The sequence below is a fragment of the Sinocyclocheilus rhinocerous genome, unplaced genomic scaffold (genome assembly GCF_001515625.1).
Source record: "Sinocyclocheilus rhinocerous isolate Xijiao unplaced genomic scaffold, SAMN03320098_v1.1 scaffold1939, whole genome shotgun sequence".
NCBI lineage: Eukaryota > Metazoa > Chordata > Actinopteri > Cypriniformes > Cyprinidae > Sinocyclocheilus > Sinocyclocheilus rhinocerous.
Genome location: NW_015630547.1, coordinates 110,737 through 126,153, shown reverse-complemented (window position 1 = coordinate 126,153; position 15,417 = coordinate 110,737). Strand labels below are relative to the sequence as shown.

The 15,417-nt window shown below is 38.5% G+C and overlaps 1 protein-coding gene across 1 annotated transcript in view; it reads left to right on the top strand.

The window, feature by feature from the left end:
• LOC107740553 (activating signal cointegrator 1 complex subunit 3-like) overlaps window positions 1–15,417 on the top strand; it is a 169,846-nt gene that overhangs the window by 57,071 nt on the left and 97,358 nt on the right. Inside the window, exons 9-10 of the mRNA XM_016552999.1 lie at window positions 8,831–9,034; window positions 9,455–9,595. Of these exons, the coding sequence (XP_016408485.1) occupies window positions 8,831–9,034; window positions 9,455–9,595 (345 nt within the window). The remainder of the gene's footprint in view (window positions 1–8,830; window positions 9,035–9,454; window positions 9,596–15,417) is intronic.

Sequence of the window (15,417 nt, the reverse complement as noted above, 5' to 3'; positions counted from 1 at the left end):
ATATATATATATATATATATATATATATATATATATATATGTTTGTATATATATTGTATTATGTTTTTATTTAATTTATTACTAACAATATGGACATTTTAGCCCATTATTGTTTATGTTCACATTTATTTATTTGTATTTTCTCCTGTGCTATCAAATTTATTACAACATTTCACTGGTATTGGTATCACCCACTAAAATTTTGATAACATGACAATGTTTAAAAGTGTTAGAAATTAGCATTTTAACTCTGGTAGCTCTAATTTTAGTAGATGTTAGGATTTAATACATTTTCTCTCTTTTGATTCTTGCAAGAAATTCACCAAAATAATTAAGCAGCGATATAAGCAAATGCTGTGATCCATAGCGAAAGACTAAAAGAGATGTGGCATTATTACTAAACACAGAATTATAGTATGGCAAACACTGCAATCCTTCTTATATCTTGTGATACATAAAGCATTGCGATTCTAACCTTGAGTGTGTAATGATTTATTCTTTTTCATTTGACTGCAGTACATTTTTTTATGATAGGTGACTTTCGAGTGTCATTGCTTGCAAATTGCATGTTTTATCTCCAGCTTGTTCTTCCCAGTAATGCTGTAAAAACCAAAATGAACACAGGTGCTCTTTCTGAATATGAAAAAAAAAACATCTTAAATTTGTGCAGCTGTGCTGTCGTTTACTTCATAATTTTCATACGTCTGCTCTCAGATGAGAGTACTAACAAATTATGCATTTGTAATGAATATCCAGTGTCAAATGCTTGAAATGGAAAATAATAACTAGATTTACATTTCTGAAGGGAATAACAGTGCTTGCAAAGCAATATAAAAGAATAGGGTGAAAGTTTTGGTGTTAAGTATCGGTGTCAGTCCAGTCTTCTGCATGGCACTTGACACTTAAAATAATAGCAGCCCATTATAATATTATGTTATGTTATGTTAATAATTTCTTAATAATATACAGAATGTAAAAAAAAGAGCTATTATGAGGCTGTCTAACTGTTTACCATGTTTTATCTCCTCCATGCACTTACAATTAAATGCAGTATTCTGTGTAAAATTCACATGGGTCGGAAATGTTTTGTGGGCTGTGCTGTAGTATTCAGGGAAAACTGGTTGAATAGCAAATATGATCCACTGAATGCTGTCCTGTTTCTGGAGCACACTGGTGTGAGATGGTTCATGTCACTCTAATGTGAAAACAGGCTTCATTCACCCCAATGTAAACCTTTTATACACTGTCTGAGTCTCTCCATATTCCCTATATGGTGCACTAGTTACAGTGGACAGAAAATCTGGTGAGACTGAAGAGTTATAAATAAAAGGAAACAAAATTTTTACGCTGCTTTGAGCAGTTTTTTTGAAAACCTGCATTTTCTCAACTCACACTAGGCTGTGTGTCTCATTCACACAAGATTAGGTATATGGAGATAATCCTGACAAAGTTATGAGAAGGTTTTTTATTTAATTATTAGTTTTTTATTCTTTTAATAATTGTGGATGCATAGGCAAAATTTGGTCCCACTTTATATTAAGTGGCCTTAACTACTATGTACTTGCATCAAAAAAATAAGTACAATGTACTTATTGTGTTCATATTGTATTGCAAAACACTTTTGCTGCTATTGAGGTGGGATACGGGTAAGGTTAGGGACAGGTTTGGTGGTATGACTAGGTTTAAGGGTGGGTTAGGTGTAAGGGATGGGTCAGTGGTATAATTATAAATGTAATTACATAAATTAATTACAAATGTAATTACATGCAGGTATTTGTTTTAAATATAAGTGCAATGTAAAAACATGTATGTACACAGTAAGTGCATTGTACCAAATGATTAATTAAAATGTAAGTGCATAGTAGTTAAGGCCACTTAATATAAAGTGGGACCCAAAATTATTTTGGTGTGGCTCATAATGACTAAATGGCCTGTACATTGTGATTAGAGCCCGACCGATATGTTTTTTTTTGGGACCGATACCGATATTAGGGAGTAAAAAAAGGCCGATATTCTTTGTGTATATTATAATACAGTACCAGTCAAAAGTTTGGACACTTTCCCATTCGTGTGTCCAAACATTTGACTGGTACTATATTTAGAATACAGTATATACATAAACAGAATATATATATACATAAACACATTTTTTGCAATGATCACTCAAATGTGGTGATCAAACACTTATAATGACGTGACATATATACGTAATGGAGGCAGGGCATTTAACAATTTAACAATAAACTTTATTATCCAAAATGAGTCTGACATCAGTGCACTGAACAGTAAAGTTGAAGTTTATTCAACTTTAATTCAATTCAATTCCACTGCTGGACAAACTAAGTAATTACACCATTTCAAGCATTTTATCTGCGTTATATGTTCTGTAAAAAAAATGTTCATATCGGCGGCATATTCGCCGATACCGATATATCGGCGACAGGCTCATATCGGCCGATAAAATCTGCAAAACGATATATCGGTCGGGCTCTAATTGTGATCGCATCTTCCAAATTTGACAAAACTTGGTACACATGGACATTCTGAGGAAACATGCTGAATTTCCCGAATTTCTGATGCTTGGGGCTAACAGCAAATTCTAAACGATCAGCCATTTATTTGTAGCTGTGAATGACAAATAAATGCTGTAATGCTAACGTTGTCCACTAAGAAACTGTTTTAAGTCCAGTCATTTTACATCAATGCGAATGGCTAAATATTTCCTGACTTTGAAGTCAGTTGTCTCTTTTGGAACTAGCATGTGTTTTTGTGAGCTTCGTCAAACTCTAATTTACAATATCAGTAGAGATTCAACATATTGACTTTGCAGTAACCGCATAATATTTGGAAAAATACATGGAAATTGTATCATCTACTCATCTACATGAGCTTGTTTGTACTCGGACTCCAATTATTATTTCTTGCGACTATATTTGCAGTTATTTTTTGAAGACGCAATGCATTACAGATATCTTCAGTGATGTGAGTCAGGTTACAAGCATGAATCAAATTATAAGCGTTCTCTTCATTAGCCGTGTGGAATAGTAAACATCTCTGCTCAGGAGTTTGCAGTCTGCTCATAGTACACACTAAAACAGAGAAACATCACTGATTAATCCCCCATGATTCCTGGTATTACGTTAGATATCATGTTTTAATGGGCGGAGCTTCAGGATCGTGACGAGAGTTTAGATACAAATAGAAGGGGAGTGCTTTCAGTCTGATGGACAGTTGTGCTTGAAATGTTTGGGACAAACCCCCTGCATTCGCTCACGTGTTGACTTTTCGGACAATTGACCTCTTGTTTTTCCCTCATCCTTTTTCTTATCCTCTCTCATTGTTCCTCTGTGGCTCTTCCAGCAGTTCTGCTCATGAGAAATAAATGGCCCTCCTATTTGCTGGTGCTGCACCTGCCATTTATCAGATCCTTTTGCTCGTAGGTGTGCGAGGTGTTGTTTGAATAAACGTGTTGAGTTTATTGTGTGTGTGTGTTTGTGTTTGTATCTCTGGAGTGGGTAATTTTGTGCCGTGTGGGCTCGAGGCGGGCAGATAAGCTGTTTGCTAAAACTAACAATTAAAACTTGATCATGCTGTCTGTTCAAATGGAATGAAATGGAACCAAAAAGTAATTAAAAGCATAGCGTGCAAATGACAATTATATCTTTTAACTTTCTATTACGGCACTGTGAATTTAATTATTGTGGCAGCTTCAACAAAAATGTGCACGCATAAACGCAGACTTTAAGATAAGCAAGGCTACTGCTGCCTTTCTACTGAGCACTGTGCATTTTTTACTCATAGCTTTTTAAAACCAGGACAGTCAAGAAATCCATGCGAGACGGTGCAGGTATTTAGATGTTGCTGTGAAATGATTGCTGGGGGCTATGTTGGTCCAATTAGTGTGTTTAAAGTCACGGGTGAGTTTCTGCTGTGTTCCCAGCTCACCCAGTCAGCACATATGGCCGAGGGCCCTTCATCCACAGAGTTAATTAGACTGTCAGGATCCATCGGACTCACCGTGGACTCTCTCCTCCCCACACGTACAGGTGGTCAGATCTCCGGCTGCCCACAGTTTTAGAGCTGTTACTTAGCGCCGTGCACTCGCCATATGTCCTGTAAAGACAACTTTCATTCACTTTCACTCGTTTGATTATATCATCATAATATCTGCAGATATATTTAGCACGCAGAAAGAAATGTGCTTTTGTTCCCTGCGTTAGAGAGAAGGAAACGTGGTCAAGTGAATTGTTGGCTCCCCGCTGATATTGGTTTTGCTCACCGGCAGTGCGAAGAAACGCTGCAAAACCGTCAGACTGAAAGTGTTAAGGGTGCTCTGGGCACAGACTGCGAGCATCTTGAACTCTAGTTCGTGTAGGAGTAGAACGAATCGCTGTCCTGGAAACCATGCCATTGCTGCAGTATGTGTGATTGGTACATTTTGATGGAACAAGTACACAAATAAAGTATACAAGAAGCAGAGTATGTATAATTTGTTTTAAAGGGTCATGTCACATGCGAGATCTTTGGAGATCAAAAACCGTGATGTACTATGAATACTTTCAGAACTGAAAACTTCCTCAATAGTCGAAGAAAGAGCTTTGATTGGAGCTGGAATGCAAACATGGATTTCTGATGTCAGGAAGTTAAGGATCATGAAAGTCTGTCATACTGACGAGCTGTGCAAAAAATTGCGCGAATATGGACGTGGTTTTGCGCAGCTCGTCAGTGAACAATGGCTCTGTGTAGGTAATGCTTCTTAATGTGAAAGCCCGCAGGTGATGGAGATTTACTGCTGATTACAGAACCGGCTTTACTCATAAGATGCGCGTTAAATATCGCATGCGATTTATCGTGCAGCCCTAGTACAATACGATACGATATGATGCGATATGTTACAGTACGATACGGTATATCGATCCTCAGTGTTGTTATCATTATAGTTGTAGTGTCAACTTCCCTATTCTCATGGAATAAGAATGCTTATTAAAATTAATAGTTATTGTCCTTGGTGACAACGGGCCTTTACGCTTGTTTGATGTGGACATTTGGCTTGCAGATAATAATAAAGTAGCATGCATTCTGTTTTTCCACAAATGCCACTACAACTAACAAGAGTAAAGTCTGTCATACCTTATGCCGTTCCTGGCTTTACATACCATCTGCACATCCCTGTGAAGAATCCCAATGTTAGAAAAAAAGTGATTGAAAAACAGCCTGTGAATGTGAAAACGGACACACCAAAACTTATATAAATGACTAATTTGACTAAAACGATCTACATTGGCAGCAACTCTGCACATACACATACACAACATCATGCTCCTCATATAAAGTGCATGGGAGGTTCGAATTGTAATTGATTTCAGTGGAGTTTAATGTTTGCATGTTGCTGTGTTAGCATGTTACTGAAGCCCTGCTAACACCATAAGATGCGTTTTCAGTGAGGCAATCACAAGTGGTCAGCCAAAACAAATACTGTTACCACCTGGGATTGAAATGCATTTCAGATGCATCTCCTCTGACCACTTCTGAACAAGAATTATTCTAATCCTGAACTCACACTTTGGTGATGTAAACCAGTGCCGGTCCAATGGGATACAAGTGCTCAGGTCCAGTTACAACTTGCTGGTGTTTTTGAATAAGATTCATCTGTGCACCATATGAAAAAAGAAAAACCTTTGAAAAAAAGCTTGAGCTTTTTAAGTATTTTAAGGAATAAAGCTGTGCTTTCAGGTGCAAATGATTTCAGCCACTTGATGTTTTGAATGGGAGCCTGGTCTGATGGTGTTAGATTTACCCCCGAGCCTAAAACTCAACGAGCTGAAATGGGCCGCCAGTGTGGCAATCACTCCACTCACACACAGTGATGAAAAGTCCCGTTTACTGCTGCTATTTCTGCAGCCAGTAAAGAGAGATTAAAAACCCTCTTTTGACGTACAATGCCGACTGCGAGTTTGCGACTTGTTTTAAAACGTGTCGTGCACTATATGGGTTGGCTGATGGATTACCTGAGGACTACATTACTGTGCGTAGTGTACAATAGCACGTGGGGGACCACCCTGACCCACATCACGTTTTCATGTCGTTTGACGAGCATTCATCACAACACTGAATGCGCTTCAAAAGAAAATAACCGAATGCGAGACATTTGGCGAGATCATTAAGTAATGACAACTCCATATTTGCTACATGTACGCATTACTTTGAGGTGAATTTTGGGGCATGCATACATTTGCATTCATTTGCATGTTTAAGGTGTGCAGAGACACTGGCAGTCCTTTACAGACAAAGCTGATAAATCAAAATGAAGGGGGCTCTTAAAACAAGTGCAGCAGTTTGGTTACCTTGGTGATACAACCGTTCAGTCGGATAGGAAGAGCGCTCCTAATTACCTATGAATATTTATAAGTTGGTCCTCTGAAGACCCACCCTGGGAATATAATGGGTCAGACCGGCTGGGGCTGATGCTGCCATCCTGACGGGAGGCATAGAGGAATACAACTACTTCTACCGTTTATCAGAGGACACGTGGCACACAGCAGAAGGTGATGTTATATGGAAACACCCACCACCAATGAAGTGCTAACAGCTTTCTGGAAGCTTTTTTCCCCCTTCTTCTTGGTAATTGGATCCATTTGGGCCATTAAAGCTGATGAAGTTGAGCTCTGTTTCAAAACCTTGTGAGCTGCTTTGCCCGTCTACTGCCTACTTAGGCACCTTCCTTTTAAGGCAGGAACTGAAATGGAACTGACTGATTTGGGCGTGCTTCTTAGGTAGCAACTCAAAAACAATATATATTTTTTTTCACTGAGTTGGTAGCAGTGCTTTCAGGGATTGTTGTTTCTGAAAGATACATGTGATGCTTCTTTAGTATTTGGCCACAAAAACGTATCTTAGAAGGAATAGAATTTGCATCATGCCTATGATGCTTTAAATTGTTGTCCTTGTTGGAGAAAAATACTCTACAGAAAATGTAACCGTTTAAATTGAGAACAATCTTCATCATAGCATAGTATGTGTGGGTACAAGTGTATATTTTTAGTTGAGGTCTTGATTTTGGTACTCTAGTAGAAATTAATTATCCCAAATGGCATAGTTCAAAATGTAAAACTTGGTCCATCTCGGCTGACATCACCATGGCCTTGCGGGCTATTGGTTAACCAATGCCAAATATCTATTTATTTATTGTTTTTGACTTCTGCAGGAAATGCTGCTGTAATTATGCTAATGCCAAAATGCCAAAATTATGCTAGTAAAGTAATTAAATGGAGGTTAAAGGGATAGTTCACCCAAAAATTAAAATTCTGTCATCATTTACTCACCCCCAAGTTGTTCCAAACTAGTTTCTTTCTTCTGCTGAACACAAAAGAAGGTATTTTGAAGAATGTTGGAAAACAAACAGTTGCTGGTAGCCATTGACTTCCATAGTATTTTTCTCCATATTATGGAAGTCAAAAGCTACCAGCAACTGTTGCGGATATTCTCCAAAATATCTTCTGATGACAAACGATGACTAAAGTTTTATTTTCAAGTTACATTGGTTAATACCAAGTATCGGTAGATTTTGAAAAAAAAACAAAAACATAATTTTTAAAAGTGTGTTGTAATTTAAATGCATCAATAGGTTCCTAACAGTGAACTTGAGCTTCAAGTCCTCCACGTCTACCAGTCAAAAATGGGCGCAGACTTCTTATATATGCACATACAAGTCCACAAGACAACAACTCACTGTTGTAATGAAGTTCACAGCTGCATAACTTTCCACAGCTCTTCTGCCCAGAAAATCCTTACGCAGTCACATCTTTACCGCTGTGCTTCGAAGCGTCTTTCAGCTATTAATAATCCCTTCCGTTTGGCTTTTCAGTCTTGACTTTAAATCAGATCTGAGCCCTATAATAACTCTCTCAGCCTAATTGTTTTTCTTTTAATTTAAAGCGTGCCAGAGCAGAACGGTAAAAGAAGAGACCGATAGCATTGTTAATGAATCCTGATCCCCTGATCCAAGACACCGACACAGGAATGAGGGATGCAGAAACCTGGAGATGGTAGACAGAAAGAGACAAATAATTAGAACAGTTCTAGAGTGTTTTACTCAATGTGCTTTGATTAGATTTTTGTACTTTCCTGGCCCCTTTTTGATCTAATAAGCTTGTAACATCCCGCCCTACTTTAATGACAGCAGTAGTGAAAATAACCATACTCAGCAGTAGCAATAAAGTACTAGGTGGCTTTTCATCTCTTATCAGAACTTTGTTGAGATGGATGGCTGTCACCCCCAATGTGATGTCACTGCAGAGCTGGCCAGAGTGGGCGGATTGATTGACAGCCCATGACACCACTCAGAGAGTTCCCCACTCCATAGTACTGGTGGCCTTTTGTAAGGTTTTAATGTTTGAGCTCTCCAAGCTCTCTGTATACGCTCAGCCATTCATAAAGGTATTGAAGTCCCAACAGTCTCTCATGGAGAATTACCTGATCTGACAGCATCAGCAAAGCTTCTCATTTTCGGCCAGCACTGCTTTGGGTTCAGTATCCTTTGAATATGGCTTACAATGATTGATTCGTTTAGATACAGTCACGGATGATTGCCTTGTGGGAGACAGGAGTCTGTCATTAGCTGTGTGTTAAAGTGGCTTCATTAAGTTTTGGCTCCTGGTGTCCTGTCACTTTGACCATATGTGTCTCCATCATACATGTAGCCACACCACATCTGCTACACATAAACTCACAGTCTTCAGTATCTTGCGTTGAACAGGTACATGCCATTTCCAGATCTCCAGATCAAGATCTTGTCAATGGGCATATTGAAATGTTCCTTGTATGTTTGCAGATTGGCCAGTTGGTGTTCAAGGGCATGAAGAGGTTGAACCGAATTCAGTCTATAGTGTTCGAGACTGCTTACAATACCAATGAAAACCTGCTTATCTGCGCCCCCACCGGTGCCGGCAAAACCAACATCGCCATGCTCACCATCATACATGAGATCCGCCAGCACCTGCAGCCTGGGGGAGTCATCCGCAAGGATCAGTTTAAGGTAAACAGACAGTCGCAGAGACAATATTGTTGAGTGAGCTGTTGGCTTTCTGGCAGCCAATAACTAATTTCCGCACCAGTCCATGTGCCTCAGGTACAAAACGACCTGATTGGATGCGTTTGTTTAGTTTATGTCAAGCAAGGATAGACTTGAGCATTAAATATGTGTCAATAAGTTTTACCATAGTTTGGAGATGTAAACGGATGCGTTGTCTCGTGAAGCGCATTTTCACACACGTGCATGCCAGCTTCAACAATGATAGACAGTCTTCATACATCACCATTAAACTCTTACTTTAAGCAGCCAGCTTCATATTTCTTTGTGAATTGTTATTTGTATTGGTTGCCTGGGAACCAATGGTACTGTGGTGTTTTCTCATTTATCATGAGCATGTCCTGTCTCTCTTTCCTGCCTCTATAGATTATATACGTGGCTCCGATGAAGGCCCTGGCTGCTGAGATGACTAATTACTTCAGTAAGCGATTGGAGCCTCTGGGCATCGCTGTCAAGGAGCTGACGGGAGACATGCAGCTGACCAAAGGAGAAATCCTCCGCACTCAGGTAACAAAATGGTAACGGATGGACCTTTGGCTATAATAATATTGGACATTGGCTGGTGGCAGGTAGACTTTGTTCGCCTCACTGGACTTGGACTTGGCAAATCTCAACCCCAGATCATCAGTGACTTCATCTGTTGTCTGATGCTTGGGTATGGTCATACATCATGGTTCTGTGAGACTCTATTTCCTGAGAAAAGGCCGGTGTAAAGATGTTGAGGGTGGTGTAATGTAGGTGTCAAAGATCTCATGTAGTAGCTGGTGGTAGGTGGTAGGTTAAATCCTGCAAGGGTTGATCCTTAAAATATGCCATTGTGTCCATGATCAAGAAGCTTAATCTTGGGTTACTCAAGAGGACTGAGCCTGTAATACGCTTATAATGGTAATTTAACAAATTAAATTTAGACTTCAGCTTTGTGTTAAATAAAGAGTAGAACACAGTTTTAAGACTGCAAGCCCCTCACTTTTGATGATGACTTTATATCACATAGACTTCCTTCACCCTTCATCCAAACTGCTTGTCCACATTATTGCTCTAAAACAAATTACAGATTGTTCTGAATGTAGGTGTATAGCCAAATCCTGCTTGATGGAGTCCACGAGGTCGTGCTCTTATAAAGCACTTGTCTTGTCTCACCGATCAATATGATTGTATAACTGAGACACATCCATTTGCAATGCTGCAGCGCACACAGTTCCGGGCCATCAGTTTCAGGACGGAAGTGTGTATGCGTGACAAGCAGTGAAGAATGCAGAATGTAAGCAGCGATTCGCTGCCCTTGCCGTTATACCAGCTCCCAAGGACTGCAAAATGATGATGCACTCTGTTAAAGTCTTTTGAAAATTGATGCTATGGTTTGAAACTCTGGTTGCACTTTGTTTTACAGTGAGTGCACTTATAGTGTAGTTACCAAGGATAAGTAATTTAAGTAATACAAGGTAACTACATGGCTTAATGTTAGGTTTAGGGGTAGGTACAGGGTTAGTACCTAGTTATTACTCAGGTATTGTAATTACTATAGTAAGTTCATGGTATGTACATGCGGAGCGGGACTGTAAAATAAAGTGCTACCGAGTGCTACAGAGATTCCGTAATTCTGTAGACTAACCTGGAAGTTACCATCACCCTGGTTCTGTCGACAAATACCAGTAGTATTTTTCCATTGGCTTTTGGATTTTTGTGGAAAATAAACTCTGTGACCAACAAGTTTGTGGTTACTTACACATTTTTTTTATTGTGATAACGAAAAAGACCCCTAAGCTTTTAAGAGTTTAGCTGTTCGGCGTGATGACATTTAATTTTTTAACATTTGACATTTAATTTTTTTTAAGATGGTAAAAGCTTAAAAAAATCACAAGTGCGGTGTTACTGATGTATTTTATGTTGTAGAATAAAATATCTTGAGCTTGTGTTAACCGTAGACTTTAATTCAGGCATTTAACCAAAAACCCAATGACTCTGGGTAATTGAAAATGGAAGTTCAAAAATGCTAACACATGTCTTGGTTTTAGGACTCATTCCTGCAGCCCTCTATTCATGTGGTGTAACATGTGCTCCCTACTGCAGTGGGTGAATTGACCTTGTATTTACAGTGGTGTTAAAGCACATATTTCTGAACATGTTTGCTTTCAGTTCTGTTTTGTGATGTTTCGCGCCACCATCACATTTTTCTTTCGGCCCAAATTCACGCTTCCAGGAAGGAAACATCCAGGATGACTTTAAGGGTGTGAATTGCTTAAATAGAGCATGTACCTCATATCAAACAAGCCAGTGTAAGCTGTGAAAATGAAGTCCTCTTGACTTCTACTGGCTGAATAAAAACATGTTATATACATGTTCAAAAAAGTTGCCGCTTCCTTCCACAACCATGTTTTTTTCTCCATGCCGTTGTCCTTTTTCCTCTGTCACATTCCCTTGCCTGTAGATTCATGCATTAATGGATAGACGAAGACTTCTAAGAGCACTTAATTGTTAAAACAAGAGTGAGGAGATGAAGAATAGATTTAGAGGATTGTAGAGAACAGGAAGGAGTCATGGGTCAAGTGGTGTGATGAGTGTAATATCAATGACTGTATAAAGGGAAATGATCCTTGTGTTTTCCCACAGGAAGCTTGCCTTCCTCGGACCATATCTATTGAGTGCTCTCGCTGTACTTCCCGAACAGCAGAGCAAACAAAGCAAAAATGGAGAGATATGAATCGAGGAGATGTGTTGTAGAATAATAAGGCATCATCACACCTTCTGTCAGGCTGAAAGCAGTGTTTTACTGCCCCCTCAGCCCTGTGTCTTTTAGACAGTGGCAGGCTTGCACAACAGTTCTTTAAAAAATGACCATCTCTGCAGTGGTTAGCTGGGAGAATATCAAGTATCTTGCCTATTTTTGCAGCATTGGAGATGTCTCTGAGGTGTCTGGTAGACGCTGAGACAGGAAAAACAAGTGGTCATTACCGGCAGACCTCACAGTTTGGCTCGTGGAGCTCAGAGACACAATGTCATTGAGCGCGCCTACTTTTTGGCCATGCACACAGCGTGTTTTAACCGTTAATTTAGTTAATTGCACAAAATGGCATGGGAACATAAGGTGGTGTGTCATGTCTTATTTAGACCATAAAAGTGGTCATTATATATTGATTGGTAGTAAGCATCAGAGCTGTATCTGCTCGAAGTTAACAGCAGGTTACAACCTAACCATTCTATTATTTGTTGTGCCTTTCCTTTAATCACGGTGCATTCTTTCTGTTTTCTCTTTGTCTTTCTCTTTCCCCACATTTATTTCACATCCTCTCTCTCATATTCCATATTCTCCTTCTCTCACAATTGCCTATTCAGATACCTCAACACAATCGACCTCAACATCTATATGAAGCCTAACATCATCCAACACATTCATACCTAACAATACATGTATACCTACCCTATCATCCTCCAATACACACATGCATACAATGAGATCTCTCCAGCACACACATGCTTACCCCAGCATCACCCCCTCCTAGTGCTGCTTTTAGAGAGCTTGTCATTTTCTGCTGCTTGGATCATAGCACTTTGTCTGTCGTCTTATATTCTTGTTGCTATAGTAACCACTGTACAGTAAAATGCCTAATATATAGAACACACAGCTGTTCAAATGACCTTACTGAAGACTAAATTTGTGCTGTCAGAGGCGGTGCTAACATTTAAATAAGAGGGCATAGTAGTGCTGGGCGGTATATCGGTTCATACTGAATACCGGTGTTTATTTTTGTTATGATATGAATTTTTAAAATACCGCAATAAGCGACCGTATGTCGCTTAAACAACGTTCGGAACGCGACACTGTTTGAAAGGGGTCCCTTTTCACTGGTGCACTGTGGTGAGGGAACAGCTGTATGTGTTACCAGGCGTGAAAGTTCCGAAACTGAAGCTGTAGAACAAATAGAACGTGATGACACAGAAGAACTCATCCAAAAAAAAATACCATCATGTACCGTGAAACCGGTATAATTTTGAAAATATAAATGATATAAATTTTTGGTCATACCGCCCAGCACTAGGGCATAGGTTATAAGATGGAAAAGACAGAGATGCCGACCCTGATAATTAGATTATAAAGCAATCAAAGATACATCAGCATGGCTAATATTAGATAAAGGAATAACCTTGATCATAAGTATGTTGAATTATTTAGAAAGTAAAGAGAATGATCTTCACTGTTGTAACGGTAACTAAAGTGATAGATTTTTCTCTGGATTCTTTGCCAATGAATTGCCCAATACTTGCACATCAGAGGATTCAAGTCTTGGCCCTCCCAGACTGTTGTGGGAGTAATGTAATATGCAAATTGAAGCTAATCAGAGAGGTGAAGGATGTTTATTCTAGAAGCCCGGGGATGTGAATAGATCCTCACCAGTAATGGGAATGTCACAGAGGAAATTACCTGTTGATGTATGAAAATTCTGTCACAAAACAACAAATAGGACACTAAAATGTCGGTTCTATATTGTCGGCTCACATAGAGTTTTTCAGTATGTCTCAGAGGAGAGCAGGGGAAAGATGTGATGAGCGTATTTGAGCAGAGAAACAAGAGATTCCAAGTGAAGTCCAGTAGAGTATTTTTAAAGGGATATTGTTTATATCAGGTGACAAGATTACAAGAGAGCGGTGTCTGTTATTTTTTTACAATGCAATAAGAAGAAAAAAAAAAAGAGCAAGAAGCCATGTCACGGCACATGGTAAGGCTGAAAAAAGGTCCTGCCACAACAGTTCTTGTCATTTGAGTGAGTACATACACTGAGCATTACTGACTGAATATTTTGCTGATGGGAAAAAAGTAGAGCACATCGGATAATGTACAATCCAGCCTGTCAATGTGATGCGTAATTAGTATTTGTAGTGCAACCTCTTGTTGAAATGCTTATATAAACAGAGTATTGTTTTGATAGCACCACAGTGTTTACACTTTTCAGGAAAATAAAACCACAAATGGTTTAATTTGAATGGTTTTGCATATTAAAATGGGGTTGAAAAAAAAACTTTTTAAAAAAACAAAACAACGCACTTCAACTTTGAATTAGTTTTTGCAAATTTAAAAAGTGAGATGCAGTACTCATTTCTCATTGAGGTTCACACAGAACACTGTGTGTAAAGTGTACGAGGATATGTTTGCATTGGTTGTTGACTCATTGAACAGTATTTTCCTTAAAAATGCACCTGAAAGAATGCCTCTTAACATATGAGGTAAGTCTGGCACATTGTGTTTTAGAACAGTTTGTTAACGGATTTTTATTTAATGTCTGGCAGGCCAGCTGCACTCCTGAGCCTGAAGACTGAAGTGTATTCATATGAATCTTTTGGGGATTTTTATTTATTATAATTTTTTTTACGTTGATTAAATTAAAAAATATAGTACTCCGATACTACAGGTAGGAGGGTTTGAAATTAGCAGGGGCTTGTGGCTAAATGCCACCAAATGAACAAAAACACCCCACAAATGCAAGATAAAGGGGCAAAAAAAAGTTGCATCAGATTGTTTATAATGTTGAGCATTATAACCAAACTGTTATAACGTATGAATGCAATAGCCAATCAGACACATTTTGATTAGTCTGCACTGAAACGCAGGAGTTTTGTTGAGTGTGTGCTCCCGCTGACTGAATTCTTCAGGCTCGCGAATTCTCTCATCATAAACAACGAAGTGCAGATATGATGTATATACTTTTATTTACATTTTATCTGCACTTCGTTGTTCATTTCAGTTCATTTCGCAGCTTCAGTGATTATAACGGGAGCTTTTGCATAACATGCGCTAGACTAGACTAGTGTCATGAACCACATTTGTCTTCGTAGTCAGAATATGGCGTGACATTTCCCCAAAGACAAATACATTTTTAAATATGTATTTTATTAATCAACATTAATAATCATTATAACAATATCAAGAGCAATAATTGACGATAATGATTTTTGTCAAAATATATTAGCCCTACCCTTTATTTATAAATTGTATTTTATATACAAGTTTAAGCAATTTGTTTTTATTGGTAGAAGTTTAAAGTATTCTGATTTATTTACTAATTGGTTAAATTTAAGTATTTGACATTAAAGACAACACAAATACAATTAATGAGTTAATTATAAAAAGTGCCCTTACAAAGGTGGGAAATAAATAAAATCAATCAATTCGAGCGGGCAAATATTGCCCCTTAAAGGGGTCATATGATGCGATTTCATTTTTTCCTTTCTCTTTAGAGTGTTACAAGCTCTTGGTGCATAAAGAAGATCTGTAAAGTTGCAAAGACTAAAGTCTCAAATCCAAAGAGATATTCTTTATAAAAGTTAAGAGTTAG